General features: G+C 33.4%; 1 protein-coding gene across 1 annotated transcript in view; it reads right to left on the bottom strand.

Annotated features, from left to right (window-relative positions):
- Stt3A (catalytic subunit 3A of the oligosaccharyltransferase complex) overlaps window positions 1-15,879 on the bottom strand; it is a 98,928-nt gene that overhangs the window by 37,534 nt on the left and 45,515 nt on the right. Inside the window, exons 10-12 of the mRNA XM_035370581.2 lie at window positions 11,724-11,806; window positions 9,812-9,973; window positions 9,117-9,305 (exon numbers count right to left, since the gene is read on the bottom strand). Of these exons, the coding sequence (XP_035226472.1) occupies window positions 9,117-9,305; window positions 9,812-9,973; window positions 11,724-11,806 (434 nt within the window). The remainder of the gene's footprint in view (window positions 1-9,116; window positions 9,306-9,811; window positions 9,974-11,723; window positions 11,807-15,879) is intronic.

The raw sequence follows: 15,879 nt of genomic DNA, 5'->3' as shown, positions 1-15,879 counted from the left end.
TACTATACTTCTGAAATGGAATAGACGTTAGAGTAACATCTTCATTTTCTTTAGAAATTACTGATGGTTTTACGAATCTAACAAATAAATTCATTAAAAGTTCAAAAAGTTCTCTTCTCAATTTATGTATATAAGGAGCTTGTTGTTGCAAATTAATATTTACTGTTATAAACAAAGGCAAAGTATTTTTCAAAAATAACAAGTACAATTTGGTGGTCGGTGACTGTAAAATTTTTTTAATGTTTTGCAATCTCTTTCCTTCATTCTCACTGTTATCTGGTTTATCTCCAAAAAAAATTATCACAGCATCCCACTGTTCCAAAATCCCTGTTATAGATTCTAAAAGAGACAACCATCTCGTACTGCAACATTTCAAAATTTTATGAGATTTTGCATTCTGTCCCAAAATTTGTTGAGCAACTTTGAAGCTATGCTTCCGTTTCGAACTTTTCTCCAAGTAAAAATATATATCTATTATCAACATTTCAATTTCTGAGCCAATTAATTTTTCAGTAGCTTTTTTTGCATCTATATGCAAGAGGTGGCACGGACAACCTCGAGTGATTATACTTGGTTGATTATACTTGGTTGATCAATTTGATAAATGATGCTACACCTTTAAACTTTCCAATCATATTACTAGCATTATCTGAAGAAAATGATAAGCAATTTTTCCATTCTAAACCTTTGTTTTTAAAGTTTTCATTTATACAATTAAAAATACCTTCTCCTGTATTATTCGTGCATTCTAAAATAGAAATCAATGAAGTAATTATCACTCCCTTTTCTTTACTGTAGTATGTTATAACCAATGGGTACAGTTTGTTATCATTGTTATCATTACTTCCATCAGTACTTAGAGAAAATGATGTACTGCAGACTGATTTTATAATATCAGCAACAGTATTTTCTGCAAGCGTTTTCACAATAGCAGCAGTTTTGATATGACCGCAGCTAAATTTTTTTGCTATGGCAGAATCCGGAAACATTGCTTTGAAAAGCTCTTTGGAATGATCCGAAACAGAAAGCTGTAGATTATGTTCAATTAAAAAACAAACAAAATAGCATTCGGCTTTTATAGGATCTGTTTCATCATCTTTTATTAAGGAATTTGTTATTTCTTTAGATTTTACGGTGGCAAGAAAATGATGTACTGCACACTGATTTTATAATATCAGCAACAGTATTTTCTGCAAGCGTTTTCACAATAGCAGCAGTTTTGGTATTACTGCAGCTAAATTTTTTTGCTATGGCAGAATCCGGAAACATTGCTTTGAAAAGCTCTTTGGAATGATCTGAAACAGAAAGCGGTAGATTATGTTCAATTAAAAAACGAACAAAATAGCATTCAGCTTTTATAGGATCTGTTTCATCATCTTTTATTAAGAAATTTGTTATTTCTTTAGATTTTACGGTGCCAAGTTCTATATGCTTTTGAGAAAACACATGCCGTTTACAGTCATCTTTTCTGCCATGAGCAACTGAGAAGTCTTTGTTGCATAAACTGCAGTGTGCATGATTCACAGAAATTTTGGACGCTTTAATGCATGGAAATTCTGAAGAATATGAATCTTTAAACTTCTGCTTTGATAATTTTGGCTTTTTCGTTCGAGGCAGCATTATGATTAAAAATCTTTCACCTGATTCACAGTTCACAAGACACACGCTAAGCTCTCGCCGTAAACTACACAATGCAGCCGAATGCAGCCTAAACACGCATCAGCAAGGAACCTGGGAGACAGACAATTGGGTGGAACTATTGATAAGTCATTAACGGTTGGAGTTACTGATCTACGCTAATTCTTCAAAACTAGGAACGCACTCAACACGTGATATATGATAACACGAGTATTCAGCCAATCATTGGATGAATTAGTTGGTTCCGTTTTGCGTACTGGTTCTCCTGCTCTTGTTTCTGTAAAATCCGTAGTTTTTTCCATACTTTTCATAGCTCGTAGTTTTTCATGAATTTCCGTAGAAACTACGGAGAATCCGTAGTAGTTGGAGTCTATGCGTACTGCGCATTCGAAATACAGAAGCAGAAATGGCTACTAGCTGCGAAAATAAATATTCGATCATGAAACTAAACAATAACAACTATCAAGTATGGAAATACAAACTTGAAATGATCCTGAAAAAGGAAAATTTATGGGATTTAATAGTAGATGATACAGCAAAAGAAATAAACGATGAATGGAGAAAACGAGATGAACAAGCACAAGCTACCATTAGTTTACTCGTAGAAGACAACCAAATCGTACACATAAGAAATAAAACGACAGCCAAACAAATATGGAATGAATTAAAGAAAATACATGAAAGAAAGAATCTTTCCAGTAAACTTTACCTTCTGAGAAAGCTGTATACGTTAAAAGCAGAAAACGAATACAAACTTGAAGAACATGTCAACAAGATGCTCGAAATCGTAGACGAACTGCGAGGAATCGGTGAAGAAATAAAGGACAGTCACATTGCAGCACTCTTACTAAGCGGCTTACCAAAAAGCTACGAAAATCTCATTACAGCCTTAGAAGCACGCCCAGAAGAACTAACGCTGGAATACGTAAAAACGAAACTCATCGACGAATGCCTGAGAAGAAAAGAAGTAACACAAGCAGAAGAAACGACTGCCTTCAAAACGAATTTTTACACAAAATTCAAGCATTTAAATCAACGAAGATGTAATTATTGCAAAAAAAATAGGACACTTAGAAAAAGAGTGCAGATTCTTAAATAACCACAAAGAAAAAGATAAAAACGAAAGTAACTCATTTTTCAAGAATGAAAAGCAAACAAATAAAGGAAATTATGGAAATAAACAGAAAACGAAAGTTGCTGTAAACAAGGATACACATGAAGATGAAAACAAAAATAAGAATCATGAGAATTACACGTTCGAAGTCACCAGAGAAAGAAAATCTCAAAACTCAAACTGGTCAGTTGACTCAGGTGCTACTTGTCATATGACTGATAACAAACTTTTTCACCAAATTGGATAGAAGCAAAACTGAGCAGATAACAATTGCTAACGGCACGCAGATGAAGTCCGAAGGTATAGGAGAAGGATACTTATACTGTACAGACGACGAAGATAACGAAATAGAAGTGAGACTCATAGATGTTCTGTACGTTCCTGACCTAGAAGGAGGATTGATATCCGTACGAAAAATTACAAAGAAAGGATTTACAGTTGAATTTGAAGAAGATATTTGCAGAATAAAGAAGAAAAATAAAACCATAGGAATTGCTAAAGCAGAAGGAAATTTATATACCGTAGTTGAATCGCAAAGAAAAACAACCAAAATTGCAGCCGCAGAAAGAAGAGAAAATACTATAGATCTTTGGCATAGAAGGCTAGGACATAGAACTTATGAAGCAATCAAGAGGCTAAAGAATGATGACCTGGCAGCCGGAATAAGAATTGACGGAGAAGCCAAAAAGGAAAAAGAATGCGAATGCTGTATCAGAGGAAAAATGACTGAATTGCCGTATCCCAAGCTAAACAACTATAGAGCGAAATCAGTTCTAGACTTGATACATTCAGATATTTGTGGACCAATCGGTACAACATCACTAGGAGGAAAGAAATACTTCATAACATTCATCGACGATCATTCGAGATACACGACGATCTACCTGCTAGCTACAAAAGATGAAGCTATCTCCAAGTTAAAACAATTTGTAACCATGACAAAGAACAAATTTGGAAAGAAGCCAAAAGTCTTAAGAACAGACAATGGAGGAGAATATACAAGCAAAGAGATTGAAGACTATCGAAAGGAAGAGGGAATCGAACATCAAACCTCCGTAGCATATTCACCACAACAGAACGGTAGAGCAGAAAGAAAAAATCAATACTCAATGGAAATGACAAGATGCCTGCTACTCGATTCAGGACTCAAAAGAGGATTTTGGGAAGAAGCCATAATGACAGCCACCTATCTACAAAACAGGCTACCATCAAGATCAGTTGAAAAAACACCGTATGAACTATGGATTAATAAGAAGCCGAACCTAAGCCATATCAGAGTTTTCGGCAGCACAGCTTATTGTCGAGTTCCAAAGCAGAAAAGAAGCAAACTAGACGAAAGAGCAGAAAAAGGAATTCTTGTTGGATATAGTGACCGTACTAAAGGATATAGAATTTACATGCCACATGCAAACAACGTCGTGATCAGAAGAAGCGTAATATTCGATGAAAACAAAAAAGAAGAAATGCCTTGTCAATTAAATGATCAGCATGAGGAAATAGAATGGCCTTTTAAAGAAAATAAATTGACAGAACCACGTCCAAATGATATTACAGAGGAAGTAATTGAAACAGAAGAAATTCCCCCATTACCGAGAAGATCCCACAGAACGACTAAAGGAATCCCACCAAACAGATTCTCACACATGGCTAAGAATGAAGAAATAAAAGTTCCTAAAGACTGGGAAGAACTTCAAACTTTTCCTACCAAAGAAAAGGAACTGTGGTTAAAAGCTACGAAAGAAGAAATGGAAGCACTGAAGAGGAACAAAACATGGGAACAAGTCGATCTTCCAAAAGGAAAGAAAGCAATTGGAAACAAATGGACATTTAAAACAAAATCCGATGCTTCAGGAAATATTATCAGATATAAAGCTCGTTTAGCAGCTAAAGGATATTGCCAAAAATTTGGGCACGACTACGACGAAACGTTAGCTCCAGTCGTAAAGTATACAACAATAAGGACTATTTTGGCAATAGCAGCTCAAAGGAAAATGCACGTAAATCACCTCGATGTAAAAACAGCGTTTCTATATGGAGATCTGAAAGAAGATATATATATATGAAGCAACCGGAAGGCTACATCTCTGCTTCAGAAGCAAATAAAGTCTGTAAACTGAATAAAAGTATCTACGGACTAAAACAAGCAGCCAGAAACTGGAATCACAAGATAGCTGAAATCCTGCGCAAACAAGGATACGTTCAAGGAAAGGCTGATCCATGTTCCTTCACACTAATCGAGAAAAACGCAAGAACTTACATAATCGTTTACGTTGATGACATATTAGTCGCAAGCGACAAGTGTGAATCAATTCAAGAAGTTGAACAAATTCTCAAAGAATATTTCGACATTCGAAATCTTGGAGAAGTGTCTACATATCTAGGAATTGAAATCGAAAGAGATAAAGGCGGAAGCTTTAAACTTCATCAAGCTAACAAGATTAATAGTATGATCGAAAAATTCGACGGAGAGTCACCAAAGAAACTAAGCTATACACCCATGACTACGAATTTTACGAAGAACCAAAACAACCAGGATGACATTTTTCCCGATAATCGGAAGTATAGGGAAGCAGTGGGAGCACTTTTATATCTAGCGAGAGTATCAAGACCGAGTAGTATCATCTAGCAACAGTATCTCGATTCAGCGAAGTTGTAACAGTAAACAGAAATGAACCACGAATACCTTCAACAGGCATGACCATCCATCCTCAAAAGAGATTATATTATCCTCAAAAGGGATATCCATTCTCAAAGGCACAAATGTCGTGCAGCCTGACCCGCACAGTGACCCCCCCCCAAAATGCAAGCACCGGCATAGGTTACGTCATAGAAGCATTAATTAGTACTGTAGATAAAGGTCATGAACAAAAGCATCTTGAAGACATTTTTATTTGGTTTAAAATATCTGTGTTTTTATTAGATTTATGATGTGCAGATTTCCCTCCTTGAGGCAGGAGATTCTATTTTACCAGTTTAGAATCCCTACCTTATGGATTATTGCCAAAAAGGGTATAATTTTGGCATTTTTACAATAATGACCTAAAAAGCTCGTTCAAAAAATAGAGAAATTGTCTAAGAAGTTCTAAAAATTTTAATTTTTGTAAAAACTGGGACGATGTGCATTCTGACAGGCATAAATTGGCATAGTTCCAAAAAGCCAAAGTGAAAGAGAGGCTAGTTGCATATGATTCTAAAGACTTCAAGCAAAATTGTTTTACATAAATAAAAGGCCTATATGTTCTATTGATATATAAATATTTGATTTAACTTCAGCAATGAAATAATACCTAACCTTGGTAAGACTGTTTCATTTGCTCTTGTTGTAGTATTAAGTATGCAGAAAAATTGCAGAACCATTTCACATGGTTTTTGAAGCATTTTTTATGAACTCTACATGACTGTTGCAAACACAACACCATGCATAAGCAGGATCTGAAATTCTAAAGTGCAATTTTAGCAAAATGGCAAAATCATGAACAACCTGTTTCAAGAGCTGGCAGATTCAATGAAGGCTTTCATCTATGACCTTACTAACAAATAGCATGCTAAACTTTGCACCCATTGTCAATATTTACTAAAACATGTTTGGAGGTAGACATTTTTGGCTAATCTTTGGAATATGATAACAGGTAGTTTGGCAACATTTTGGTAAGGTGATAAAGGTTACTAGCTAGGACTTTAGCAGTGTACATGGATAAAGTCTAGAGTGTGTGCAATGCCATTTTTGTGCAATTCTGGGATTTTTTTTTTTAAGTGAAAATAGGTCAACTTATACATGGATGATACCGTGTATGTGCAAATCTTAAAAACACCCAGCAAGCAGTTTGCGATTCTGCACTTTCTCCCAATTTCACACCTAATTTTCGTCATGATTAAGCATTTTTGTTCCATAAAAGTTCTAGCATAATCATAATTCGGCTAGCAGATTGTTGGAAAAAAATGTTGAGTGAAAGAAAAAAAAAAACATGCCTTTACTTCATGAAAACAAAATGGCATCCAAACAAAAAGTAGCAGGTTGCTGTAGCAGAGTTGGTCGCCAAATTTTCACCAAAAGATCGCCAAGTTACCATAATCCAAAGATTAACCATAATTTTTTTTTATAGTCCAACTTATAAAAACCATTCAATGGATGAGTTCAACATCAAAATGTATACAAAGTTCCTCCTTTAATTTTAAGGTGGTTATGTTAATATGAATAAACTGGTGGAGATGGAAAAAATTGGTAACAAATGAAAAATCAAAAGTTGAGTGTGAACACAAACTTCTCCATATACAGTACAACATAATCAAATATTAACACATATGTATTCTGAATTTGATTCTCTCTCATGCATGTATATATGCACACATCTCATGCACATACACACTGGTGAAATAAATTAAGAGAATTTTCATATTCGATCTACGATCATCAGAACTACTGGACAGATTTTAATAAAATTTGGTGTGAACATAGGTTGATATAATACAAACAAAATAAACATTCAACAGTTATAATAATACACACACATGTTCAAGTGTAACACTCATGGGAGTCTGAAGGTCTGAAACAGCAGTTGCAGAAGACACAAAAGAAATGGGTTAATGGGGGTAAGGTCCCCTCTTACAGCCATACAAGCCTTGTAGTGTGATGTCATACTGGAAATAAGGCAGTTATCAGTGCCTGTAGCAATTGGTCATACTCATTCAGCAACGCTGTTTTCAGTTTTTGGATGGTTCTTGGAGGGGGGTTGCGAGTTGCAATTGCTCTCCCCAGAGCGTCCCAGACATGCTCTATAGGTTTGAGGTCTGGAAACCTGGCTGACCAATCCATCCGTCGAATATCCTCACTCTCGAGAAATTCGTCGACCAGAAGAGCTCTATGTGGCCTCGCGTTATCGTTCTATAAGATGAACTCGGGGCCCACTGCACCCCGGAAAAGGCGAACATAGGGCTCTAAGACCCCATCCCCATACCTCACATCAGTCACAGAGCCTCTGTCAAAGATATGGAGAGGTGTGCGGCAATCCAACATAATGCCTGCCCAGCACATTACGTCGTCATCACCATATATGTTGATTTCACGAACATTAGAGGGTAGGTAGTGGGTCCCTGGCTCTGTCTATATGAAAGTACAGCAAGAATCAGTGTTTAGGCTAAAACAGGACTCGTCAGTAAACAGAACGGTTGCCCATTGCTCCATACTCTAATCACTATGCTGCCTGCACCATGCTAATCAGCCTCTCCTGTCTGTACACATGAGCGGGATGCAAATAGCCAGTCTTCTGGCAAACAACCCTCTCTCATTCAGTCTTTTGGAAATAGTTAATCTTTTTCTTAGTCTTTTGGAAATAGGAACTGTATAACAAATCCTTGTTATACAGTTCCTGTGGCTGCATACAGGTCCCGAGATAGCCGAGAAGCTGTAGCCCCTCTGTTACACCTTGCTAAAATGGACAAATAGTGATCTTCTCTGGCCATCATGACTCTTGGACGACCTTGCACAGGCTTTCTCTCGATCGATCCAGTATCCTGGAACCGTTTCCATAGGTTACACACAATGCTGGGCGTTAAATTAAACTCTGCATATCTGGACTTGTGATTGGCCTGCTTCTAACATCCCCAAAATTCGTCACCTCATTCCATCATCTAAACATTGGTGGTTACTCATTTTTTATTTGAATTTAACCAATTGCTGCAAGATAACACTAAGAAATTCGCCGAGGTGTGCCAGCAAACGCAATTTGTTTTACCCTCCACGTGCCTTATAAAGCCTGTTTTTCTATGGCTCCGCCTACACACACGTGTATGCTTACGTATTTGCCATATAAGATATTCATTTTTATCTAGAAGCAGTGGTTTTTCTTTCAGTTCAGCTCTTTTCATGCAATTCGATAAAATATGCAAATTCTCTTAATTTATTTCACCAGTGTATATATTTGTGGTTTTATGTATACTTTATGTATATATGTATGGTTTTATATATATAGTGAAAAAAAACCATGCAAGTTATTCTTTTCAAGAAATGCTAACCAACTGATGCTCAAATTTGTTTCAAATAATGTCAAAATTTGATCATAGCTCATAAATAATATCTACATTACTTCCAGTAAACACACATATAAAAAAGAGAGAAATTTCTTAATAAAAATATGTTAATTTCACATGAAGCAAGGCATAATATAAAACTATATTTCCAAACCACAATACCTAAATAAATTAATGCTATGAAGTAAATCAAATAAAAATTTTAACTAAAAATATATAAACATTACACAGTTGTTTCATAGTTTAATTCATATAAAACTATCAAATCTAACAATTTCAATATCACTGCTTTCAATAAATATTGTAACACCTTCCAAGTCATATTTTCTTCACTTACTTCAGGAGTGTTATGTCTTAACCAATAGTAGGCTTCCCGAAAATCATCAAATATGATTCTAGAACCATCATGACTGCGAGCAGAGAGAACAATTGATGGAGATGAGTATGCTTCTGATGTTACCCATGTACAATGTATCATATATACAGTTAGGAAAAAAGACATTACAATGATAAAACCATAAGAAACCTGCAATGTAAAAACACAATGTTAAAATATTCAGCATCACAAAAACAGACTTAAGTATTCCCCATATATAAGATACATCTTTTTTTCCTCACAGACATGGCTACAGATTAGAATCTCAAAATTTTTTAAATTATTGATTATTCTGAAAGAATAACTTCTCTGAATTACCAATTTAAATAGGAATATTAATGTTTAAAAAAATTTTTGCTAGATATATTTTAGCCCTTTTTTTCTTACAATCAAAGCCCTTTCTCTCTACTGGCATTACTAAAATTCTGTTTTAGAATGCATGTATTTTAGAATCAATGAAACACACTATTTTCAGATGATGAAAAATACAAATAAATTGCACAGTATCATAAATTATGAATGCTACTCTTCTTTACAGAGTTATCTGACACTTTTTTAAAAAATTAAATTCATGAAATTCTGAATCATGTAATTATAAAATGAATATTATTTACAGTAAGAGAATATTTATAAAATAATTCATTAACTTAACATACCTCATTTTTCTTAAAATAATTGCTGTCAAAACGTTTTGCTTTTTTATCATGCTGGGTTGAATCCAACTGTTTGCAATATGTAGTAAGAATTGAAGACACGCCAATACCAGATAAAATGCACATAACAGGAGCCAAAACAAGCATTAATCGAACCATAACTCCCTTAAAAAAGACCAAAAAAAAAAAAAAAAAAAATTGAAAAGTCGGTAGTCATTATAAAAAAATTTACTTTATTAAATGAAAATATACTTGCACACATATCCTATATTTGATTTACTAATTTTACCTCTCAAAAGTCAAGAGGTAGAAAATATAAGCATTATTTTTGAATGAAGACTTGGAGAAAACTTCCAGAGAAAATAATGCATATGAATAGATGTATAAATATTGTTACTTTATTTCAGCAGTTACAATAATTATTTGCAATATTGCTTTTAACTCATGCAAGGTACTTGAGATGTTGAACAAAACTTTTGCATGCATCATGTACCGAAAAAGCTATACATCTCATGCCAAATAACAGTGAAAGGTAGTTAAATTTTATGATGACATCTGTGAATTTTAAAAGTTTTGGATATCGCAAACCAAAGGTCAAATTTTCCAATTAAAGAATTTTGTAAAGAAATGTGGAGAAGTGGTAATAAATGAAGATGATATAAAAGAAATTTTCCAATTAAAGAATTTTGTAAAAAAATGTGGAGAAGCGATAATAAATGAAGATGATATAAAAGAAATTTTCCAATTAAAGAATTTTGTAAACAGACGCGGAGAAGCGGTAATAAATGACGATGATATAAAAGAAATTTTCCAATTAAAGAATTTTGTAAAGAAATGTGGAGAAGCGGTAATAAATGAAGATGATATAAAAGAAGTTTTTCATTGTGATGACATTGCTCCTGAATCATCAATCAATTAATGGATGGCAAAATATGTAGAAAGTGATAGAGTTGACTGAAAATGAAAAAATTTAGATCGACAAGTTAGTCGGAATTCTTGACACAGCAATTACAGGACCTTCAACAATGTATCTAAACAAGAAATTATGTCTGTACAGAATTAGGGAGGAAGTATTAGCACAAAGAACGAAGCAACTTAAACACATTACATTGAAAGAAACGTTTAATAAACAAATAAATATTAAGTTTTTTTTTTTGTGAATTTTGATACTTTTTTTTGTTTTGTTTGTGATTTTGAAGTATGTATGATTTTGATCATAAATGCTTCATTACTTTATATTTTTAATTTTATAATTTCTACACGCCTTCTTACTGGATTTAAACTGATGATCTATTATCCGGAATTGTGGAAGTTTCGATGAGTCCGAATCTCGGATTTTGTACTGTATACTCCCCCTTTTAAAGGCCGACTGGGGTTTTTCATTTTAGGGGACCCAGTCACCAAATTTTGGTGATGAAGATTCATCATTCACCACCTTTTAGTTCAGGTGCCACTGTAGAGACATTAGGTATTTTTCTGAAAGCAGGAGAGATGAACAATGAGCAACACCTTCACCGGGAATCGAATCACAAACCTCTGGAATACGTGCCCAGCATGCTGACTGCTACACTACAAAGGCATGCTAAGAAGGCGGGAGAAATACCTTATAATTTCATATAACATCAGGTACAACAAATAACATTAATATTATGCAAACTTCAAAGACGAATAATTTATAAAATTGCTCAAGATGGCTATTTAGCTGAAAGAAATAGGAAAAAATAGCAAATTATTTTAAGAGTTATATTTATAATTTAAACTGTACAATTAACGGAACAAAGAAAAAATAAGATTAAACTTTAAAATTCTCAAATTCTGTAAGTATAAACTAAACAGAAAACAATAAAATACTATCTATATGGCTTGCTTTATCTTAAGAAGTACAGCAGTAAGATGCTAGATAAAAAATACTTACCGCAAAATAAATGCTTGTGACTCCATATAAAATTATAAATATATTAGCATCTGTCAATTTGGAAAAGCAATAATAGAGTCCAACTATTTAAAAAAAGAAATATATTATAATCTTCAATGAAAATCTCTGAAATAAAGTAATTAATATACACTTCATTATTTAAAAATTTAATATATAATGAAGCAGTAATTTTAAATTTCTTTTAAAGAATCCGTATGTGATATAAAAATTGACGGACTTGAATGGAATCTTCTTCACACCCATCATATAGCCGTAGCATTTTTCCTTTGGACTTCTACCTTTTTCATACCTGCAGCTACATGCTGCTGGTGCTATCTTCCATTCTGCGCAGGACGTCCGAAACCTGAGGTTGATCTGTTTTTGGACTAGCAGCCATTAAGTTTCATGGCTGAAGGCTTTGAAAAACTACCAAAACATTGGCAGAAAAATCACAGATTTGGGTGGTGAATACTACCCACATTAAAGGTACTGCATTCACCATTTTTCTCTAACTTTATTAAGAATGTTTTTGGCTGAAACTTTTGTTACAACCAGATATAAAGATCTAAATGTAGACAAAAGCAACAACTTCTAAAATGATAGATATTTTACACAGGTCAGCTTTTGAACTGATTTTCCTAGCTTGTTCAATTTTAGAATAATAGATTTTGAGTGAAACCATTAATTTCAAGGGTGATCAAATAAAGGCCCATTCTTCTTCAGGAGCAAAAAATTTGTTTGCAAAGGTGCAGCTGCCACTTTATATGAAAACTAACAGAGGGAGCAAAAACAGTTGTGGAAGGAAACTATAAATAAAATTTAACATTGCTAAGATATAAGGATTTTGCATATAACATCGGGTACACCAAATAACATCTGGAGAAAGTGGATTGGAACTAACTTCATTAACTAAAGATGATAAATTTTTGTGGATGTGAAAGGCTTCAAACATCATCCAATTCTCCAACTGAAGAAGTTTAATATAACATACTTTTAACAATATCTGGTTTTTCTGTACTTTCCTCTGAACTTTCTAACGACACTTAAACTGTAAAAAATTCTTTTGAACTCATTGACTAATTTGGATATTTCCAAGTACTCTATTAATGGTTTCTTTGAAATTTAAACCACTGTTTACTAATGCTCCAGTTGGGAAGCATTAAAATGCACTAAAACTAGGCATCAAGAATCCCACTTCACACATACTGAAATTGAGGAATTAATTTTCCTCACTTCTGAGTCAGCCACAGTTCATTTTTCAAAATAATTACTATCAGCAAATTGAAGGATTAGTCCCGTTCTCCGAGTTCAACATCTGCTGACATTAACAAGCACAATTTTGAGGTTGAATTTTCTGAAAAACAATCGTAACACTATCCTATTTTTAAGGTAATAAAGAAGGTTTAAATAAGATTTTATCTGTTACAAATTCGAATGATTCAACCGTCCAATTCGCCTTTGAAACTGAACTAGATAGCTCCCTTCTTTTTCTGAATATTCCTATTATTTGTAATGAATATGATTCCAGAACTACTGCTTAACTAGGAACTAAATTATTTGAAATCTCATGGTACTGACAGTGAATTTTCTACTGCTAACATTCAATTAATAGAAATAACCCTAACAATCTTGTCATTCCATTTCATTCGTCTATCAATTATAAAACTACACAGATTCTGCACAATTTCAACTTTTCAGGTGATTTTATTACTTTTTAGTAAAATTAGTTTTGATTTTTCTCTACCACTAATTCTTAATCCTTGGAGAATTTTTAATACATTATGTCAGCATGGTTTGGCATTTAATGGCTAAACAAACAGAGCATTAAAGCCTTGCATCCAAGAATATGAATTCTGTTTTAAAAGGAAAAATAAATAGATTAACAATAGCTAATCATAATGAAGCACTTATTCCAGTTTTGACTTCAGTTCTGTGAAAATTATACACTAAGCTTCTTCAGTTAGTAAACTGGATTCTCTCAAAAACTTCTCTTTTTTCATTAATATCATTTTTAATCTAGTTCTTCCCAATGTTTTCAAAATTCAAACATCTTAACTTTTTGGAATTTCACTACTACTTTTCTTACAAATGGCATACATTTCTTTCCAGTTTGCTCCCTTCCCTGGTTTCAATATAAAATGGTTGTAGCTACTCCGACCTTAGGAAAAAATTTGTTGCTTCTGATGAGGGACTAATGTCTGATCTACTGCAAAATGTTTGATTTAAAACTCAGTCAGTCTATGGTTGCCTTTTTTGCTTAGTTTTAAATGTTACATTGGTGGATTTCTCTTCCAATTAGGTTTCACATCTTGATCAGATTTTAACATCTGAACAAATAGTACTCGTTTTTTTGTATTTGGACACTTAAAAAACAAACAAAACCTCCTTTTTTCAAATTAAACTAGATTGATCAATGATTCTGAAAGTGTGACATCACTCTCAGAATTTTATTCTTGATTTAATATCACTAATATTTCAATATCAATGTAAATTACCTGGTATTTAACCTTTTCCAGGGATCTGAGAAATTATGTCCTGAAAATTCACTACTTTAAATGTGTCTCGAGAAATATCACTAAATTATAAAGATTTAAAATTTACTCTTTAATCTGGAGCAGGAAGTGTAAGACCCTATGATTTGTTTTTCTGTTCCTTCCTATTAAAATAATTGACTAAATGGCCCTAATAATAGAAAATCGGTCACTATAGCCCATGGGAAAAAGTTTAAAAAAAAACACTTCTTATTCAGTTTCATGAACCATTACAATTCCTCATAGTTTTGTTAAGGCAAAGATCTAGCACTGCTGATTAAGGTGACCAACATGACTCTCATATACTAGATATGACAAAGTACAAAACTCCAATTATTTGAATTTTTGAAGGGCAGAGTAAGGCTTTTAAAATTAATTCTATTGTTTATTCAGCATGGTTTATTATTATTTTAATTTGTTTAACATGATAAAACAGTACAAAACATAATCATGGTTCACCAAATTTTATATGACTCGGAGATACATAGTCAAATAGATACAGAATATATAGATATGATACACTCGGTTTCAACGATTTCTGCAAGCTGAAGCTAGATATTTGAATTGTTTTAAAATAATTTTAAGAGAAGAAAACATTTTTAGTAGATTAACAAATTTTCTGCAATTTTTAATTAATACGGTTTCTTTCATAAAAAATAAAATATACTAATTTTATTCTTTTTTCTTCTAGTCAGTGAAGATGAATGCACTTTTGCTTAACATGTTTGAGTTCTATTAAATTCATGCAAAAACAAATTTAGTCATAAAAGTCAGGCTTTAACCCTTTCAGGACGGGCGCCCCATATATGGATTTCCTAAGAACTATCCACGCATCACTACAGATTGCATTCAGAGGATGGGTGATGCGTATACGCATTTTAAGCTGGAACGTTTTTCTGAAGGCCACTAGATGGCATCTTTTATGTCCATTACTTTCGAAATGAACAGAGTTTTAGGTTCCTGACCTTGAGATATTCTGACCGACTTCGGTATTTTACTCATCAACTGTTGCGAGGTTGGGGGGGGGGGAGGGAAAGCGTAAACAGAGGTGGGCCCTTTTTGAATCACCGCGTGCTAATATAAATATTCGTGTGTCTGATTTATATCCAATTCCTTTTTTTTATTCTATTTTTCTCTTCTACTATATACGGTTTTTTAAAGTCACTATGTGGAGTTTTGTTAAGTTTTGCATTGCCTTCAGATATATTTCCGTTTCTTCTCTTTTTATTTCAGAAAGCCTCACCTCCAGTCTGTTATGGCAGAAAGGAGCTATTTATCAGAGGAAGAATACCCTCGTATGCTTAATGAACCATTTACTAATGCAGATAACAGTGATGATTTTTTTTCTAGAGTTAGAAAGTGATACTTTTTCTAAGAGTTAGAAAGTGATACTTTTTCTAAGAGTTAGAAAGTGATACTTTTTCTAAGAGTTAGAAAGTGATACTTCTCTGTGCTTTGAGACACTTTTCATTTAAAATTTTACTTCTTACTGTAAATAGTCTTTATTGTATTGTTCTATTAATTTTACACTTTATTAATGGATTTTATCAACTGAAACTTTGGAATAATTTGAATAGCGCTTTCGAAAATTATTTTACAAGATAAGGAAATTTTTAAGTATATTT

Source organism: Stegodyphus dumicola, chromosome X1 (genome assembly GCF_044657685.1).
Source record: "Stegodyphus dumicola isolate Sdum_Otavi_A_Nest chromosome X1, ASM4465768v1".
Lineage (NCBI taxonomy): Eukaryota > Metazoa > Arthropoda > Arachnida > Araneae > Eresidae > Stegodyphus > Stegodyphus dumicola.
This window is presented reverse-complemented; position numbering and strand designations above follow the sequence as displayed.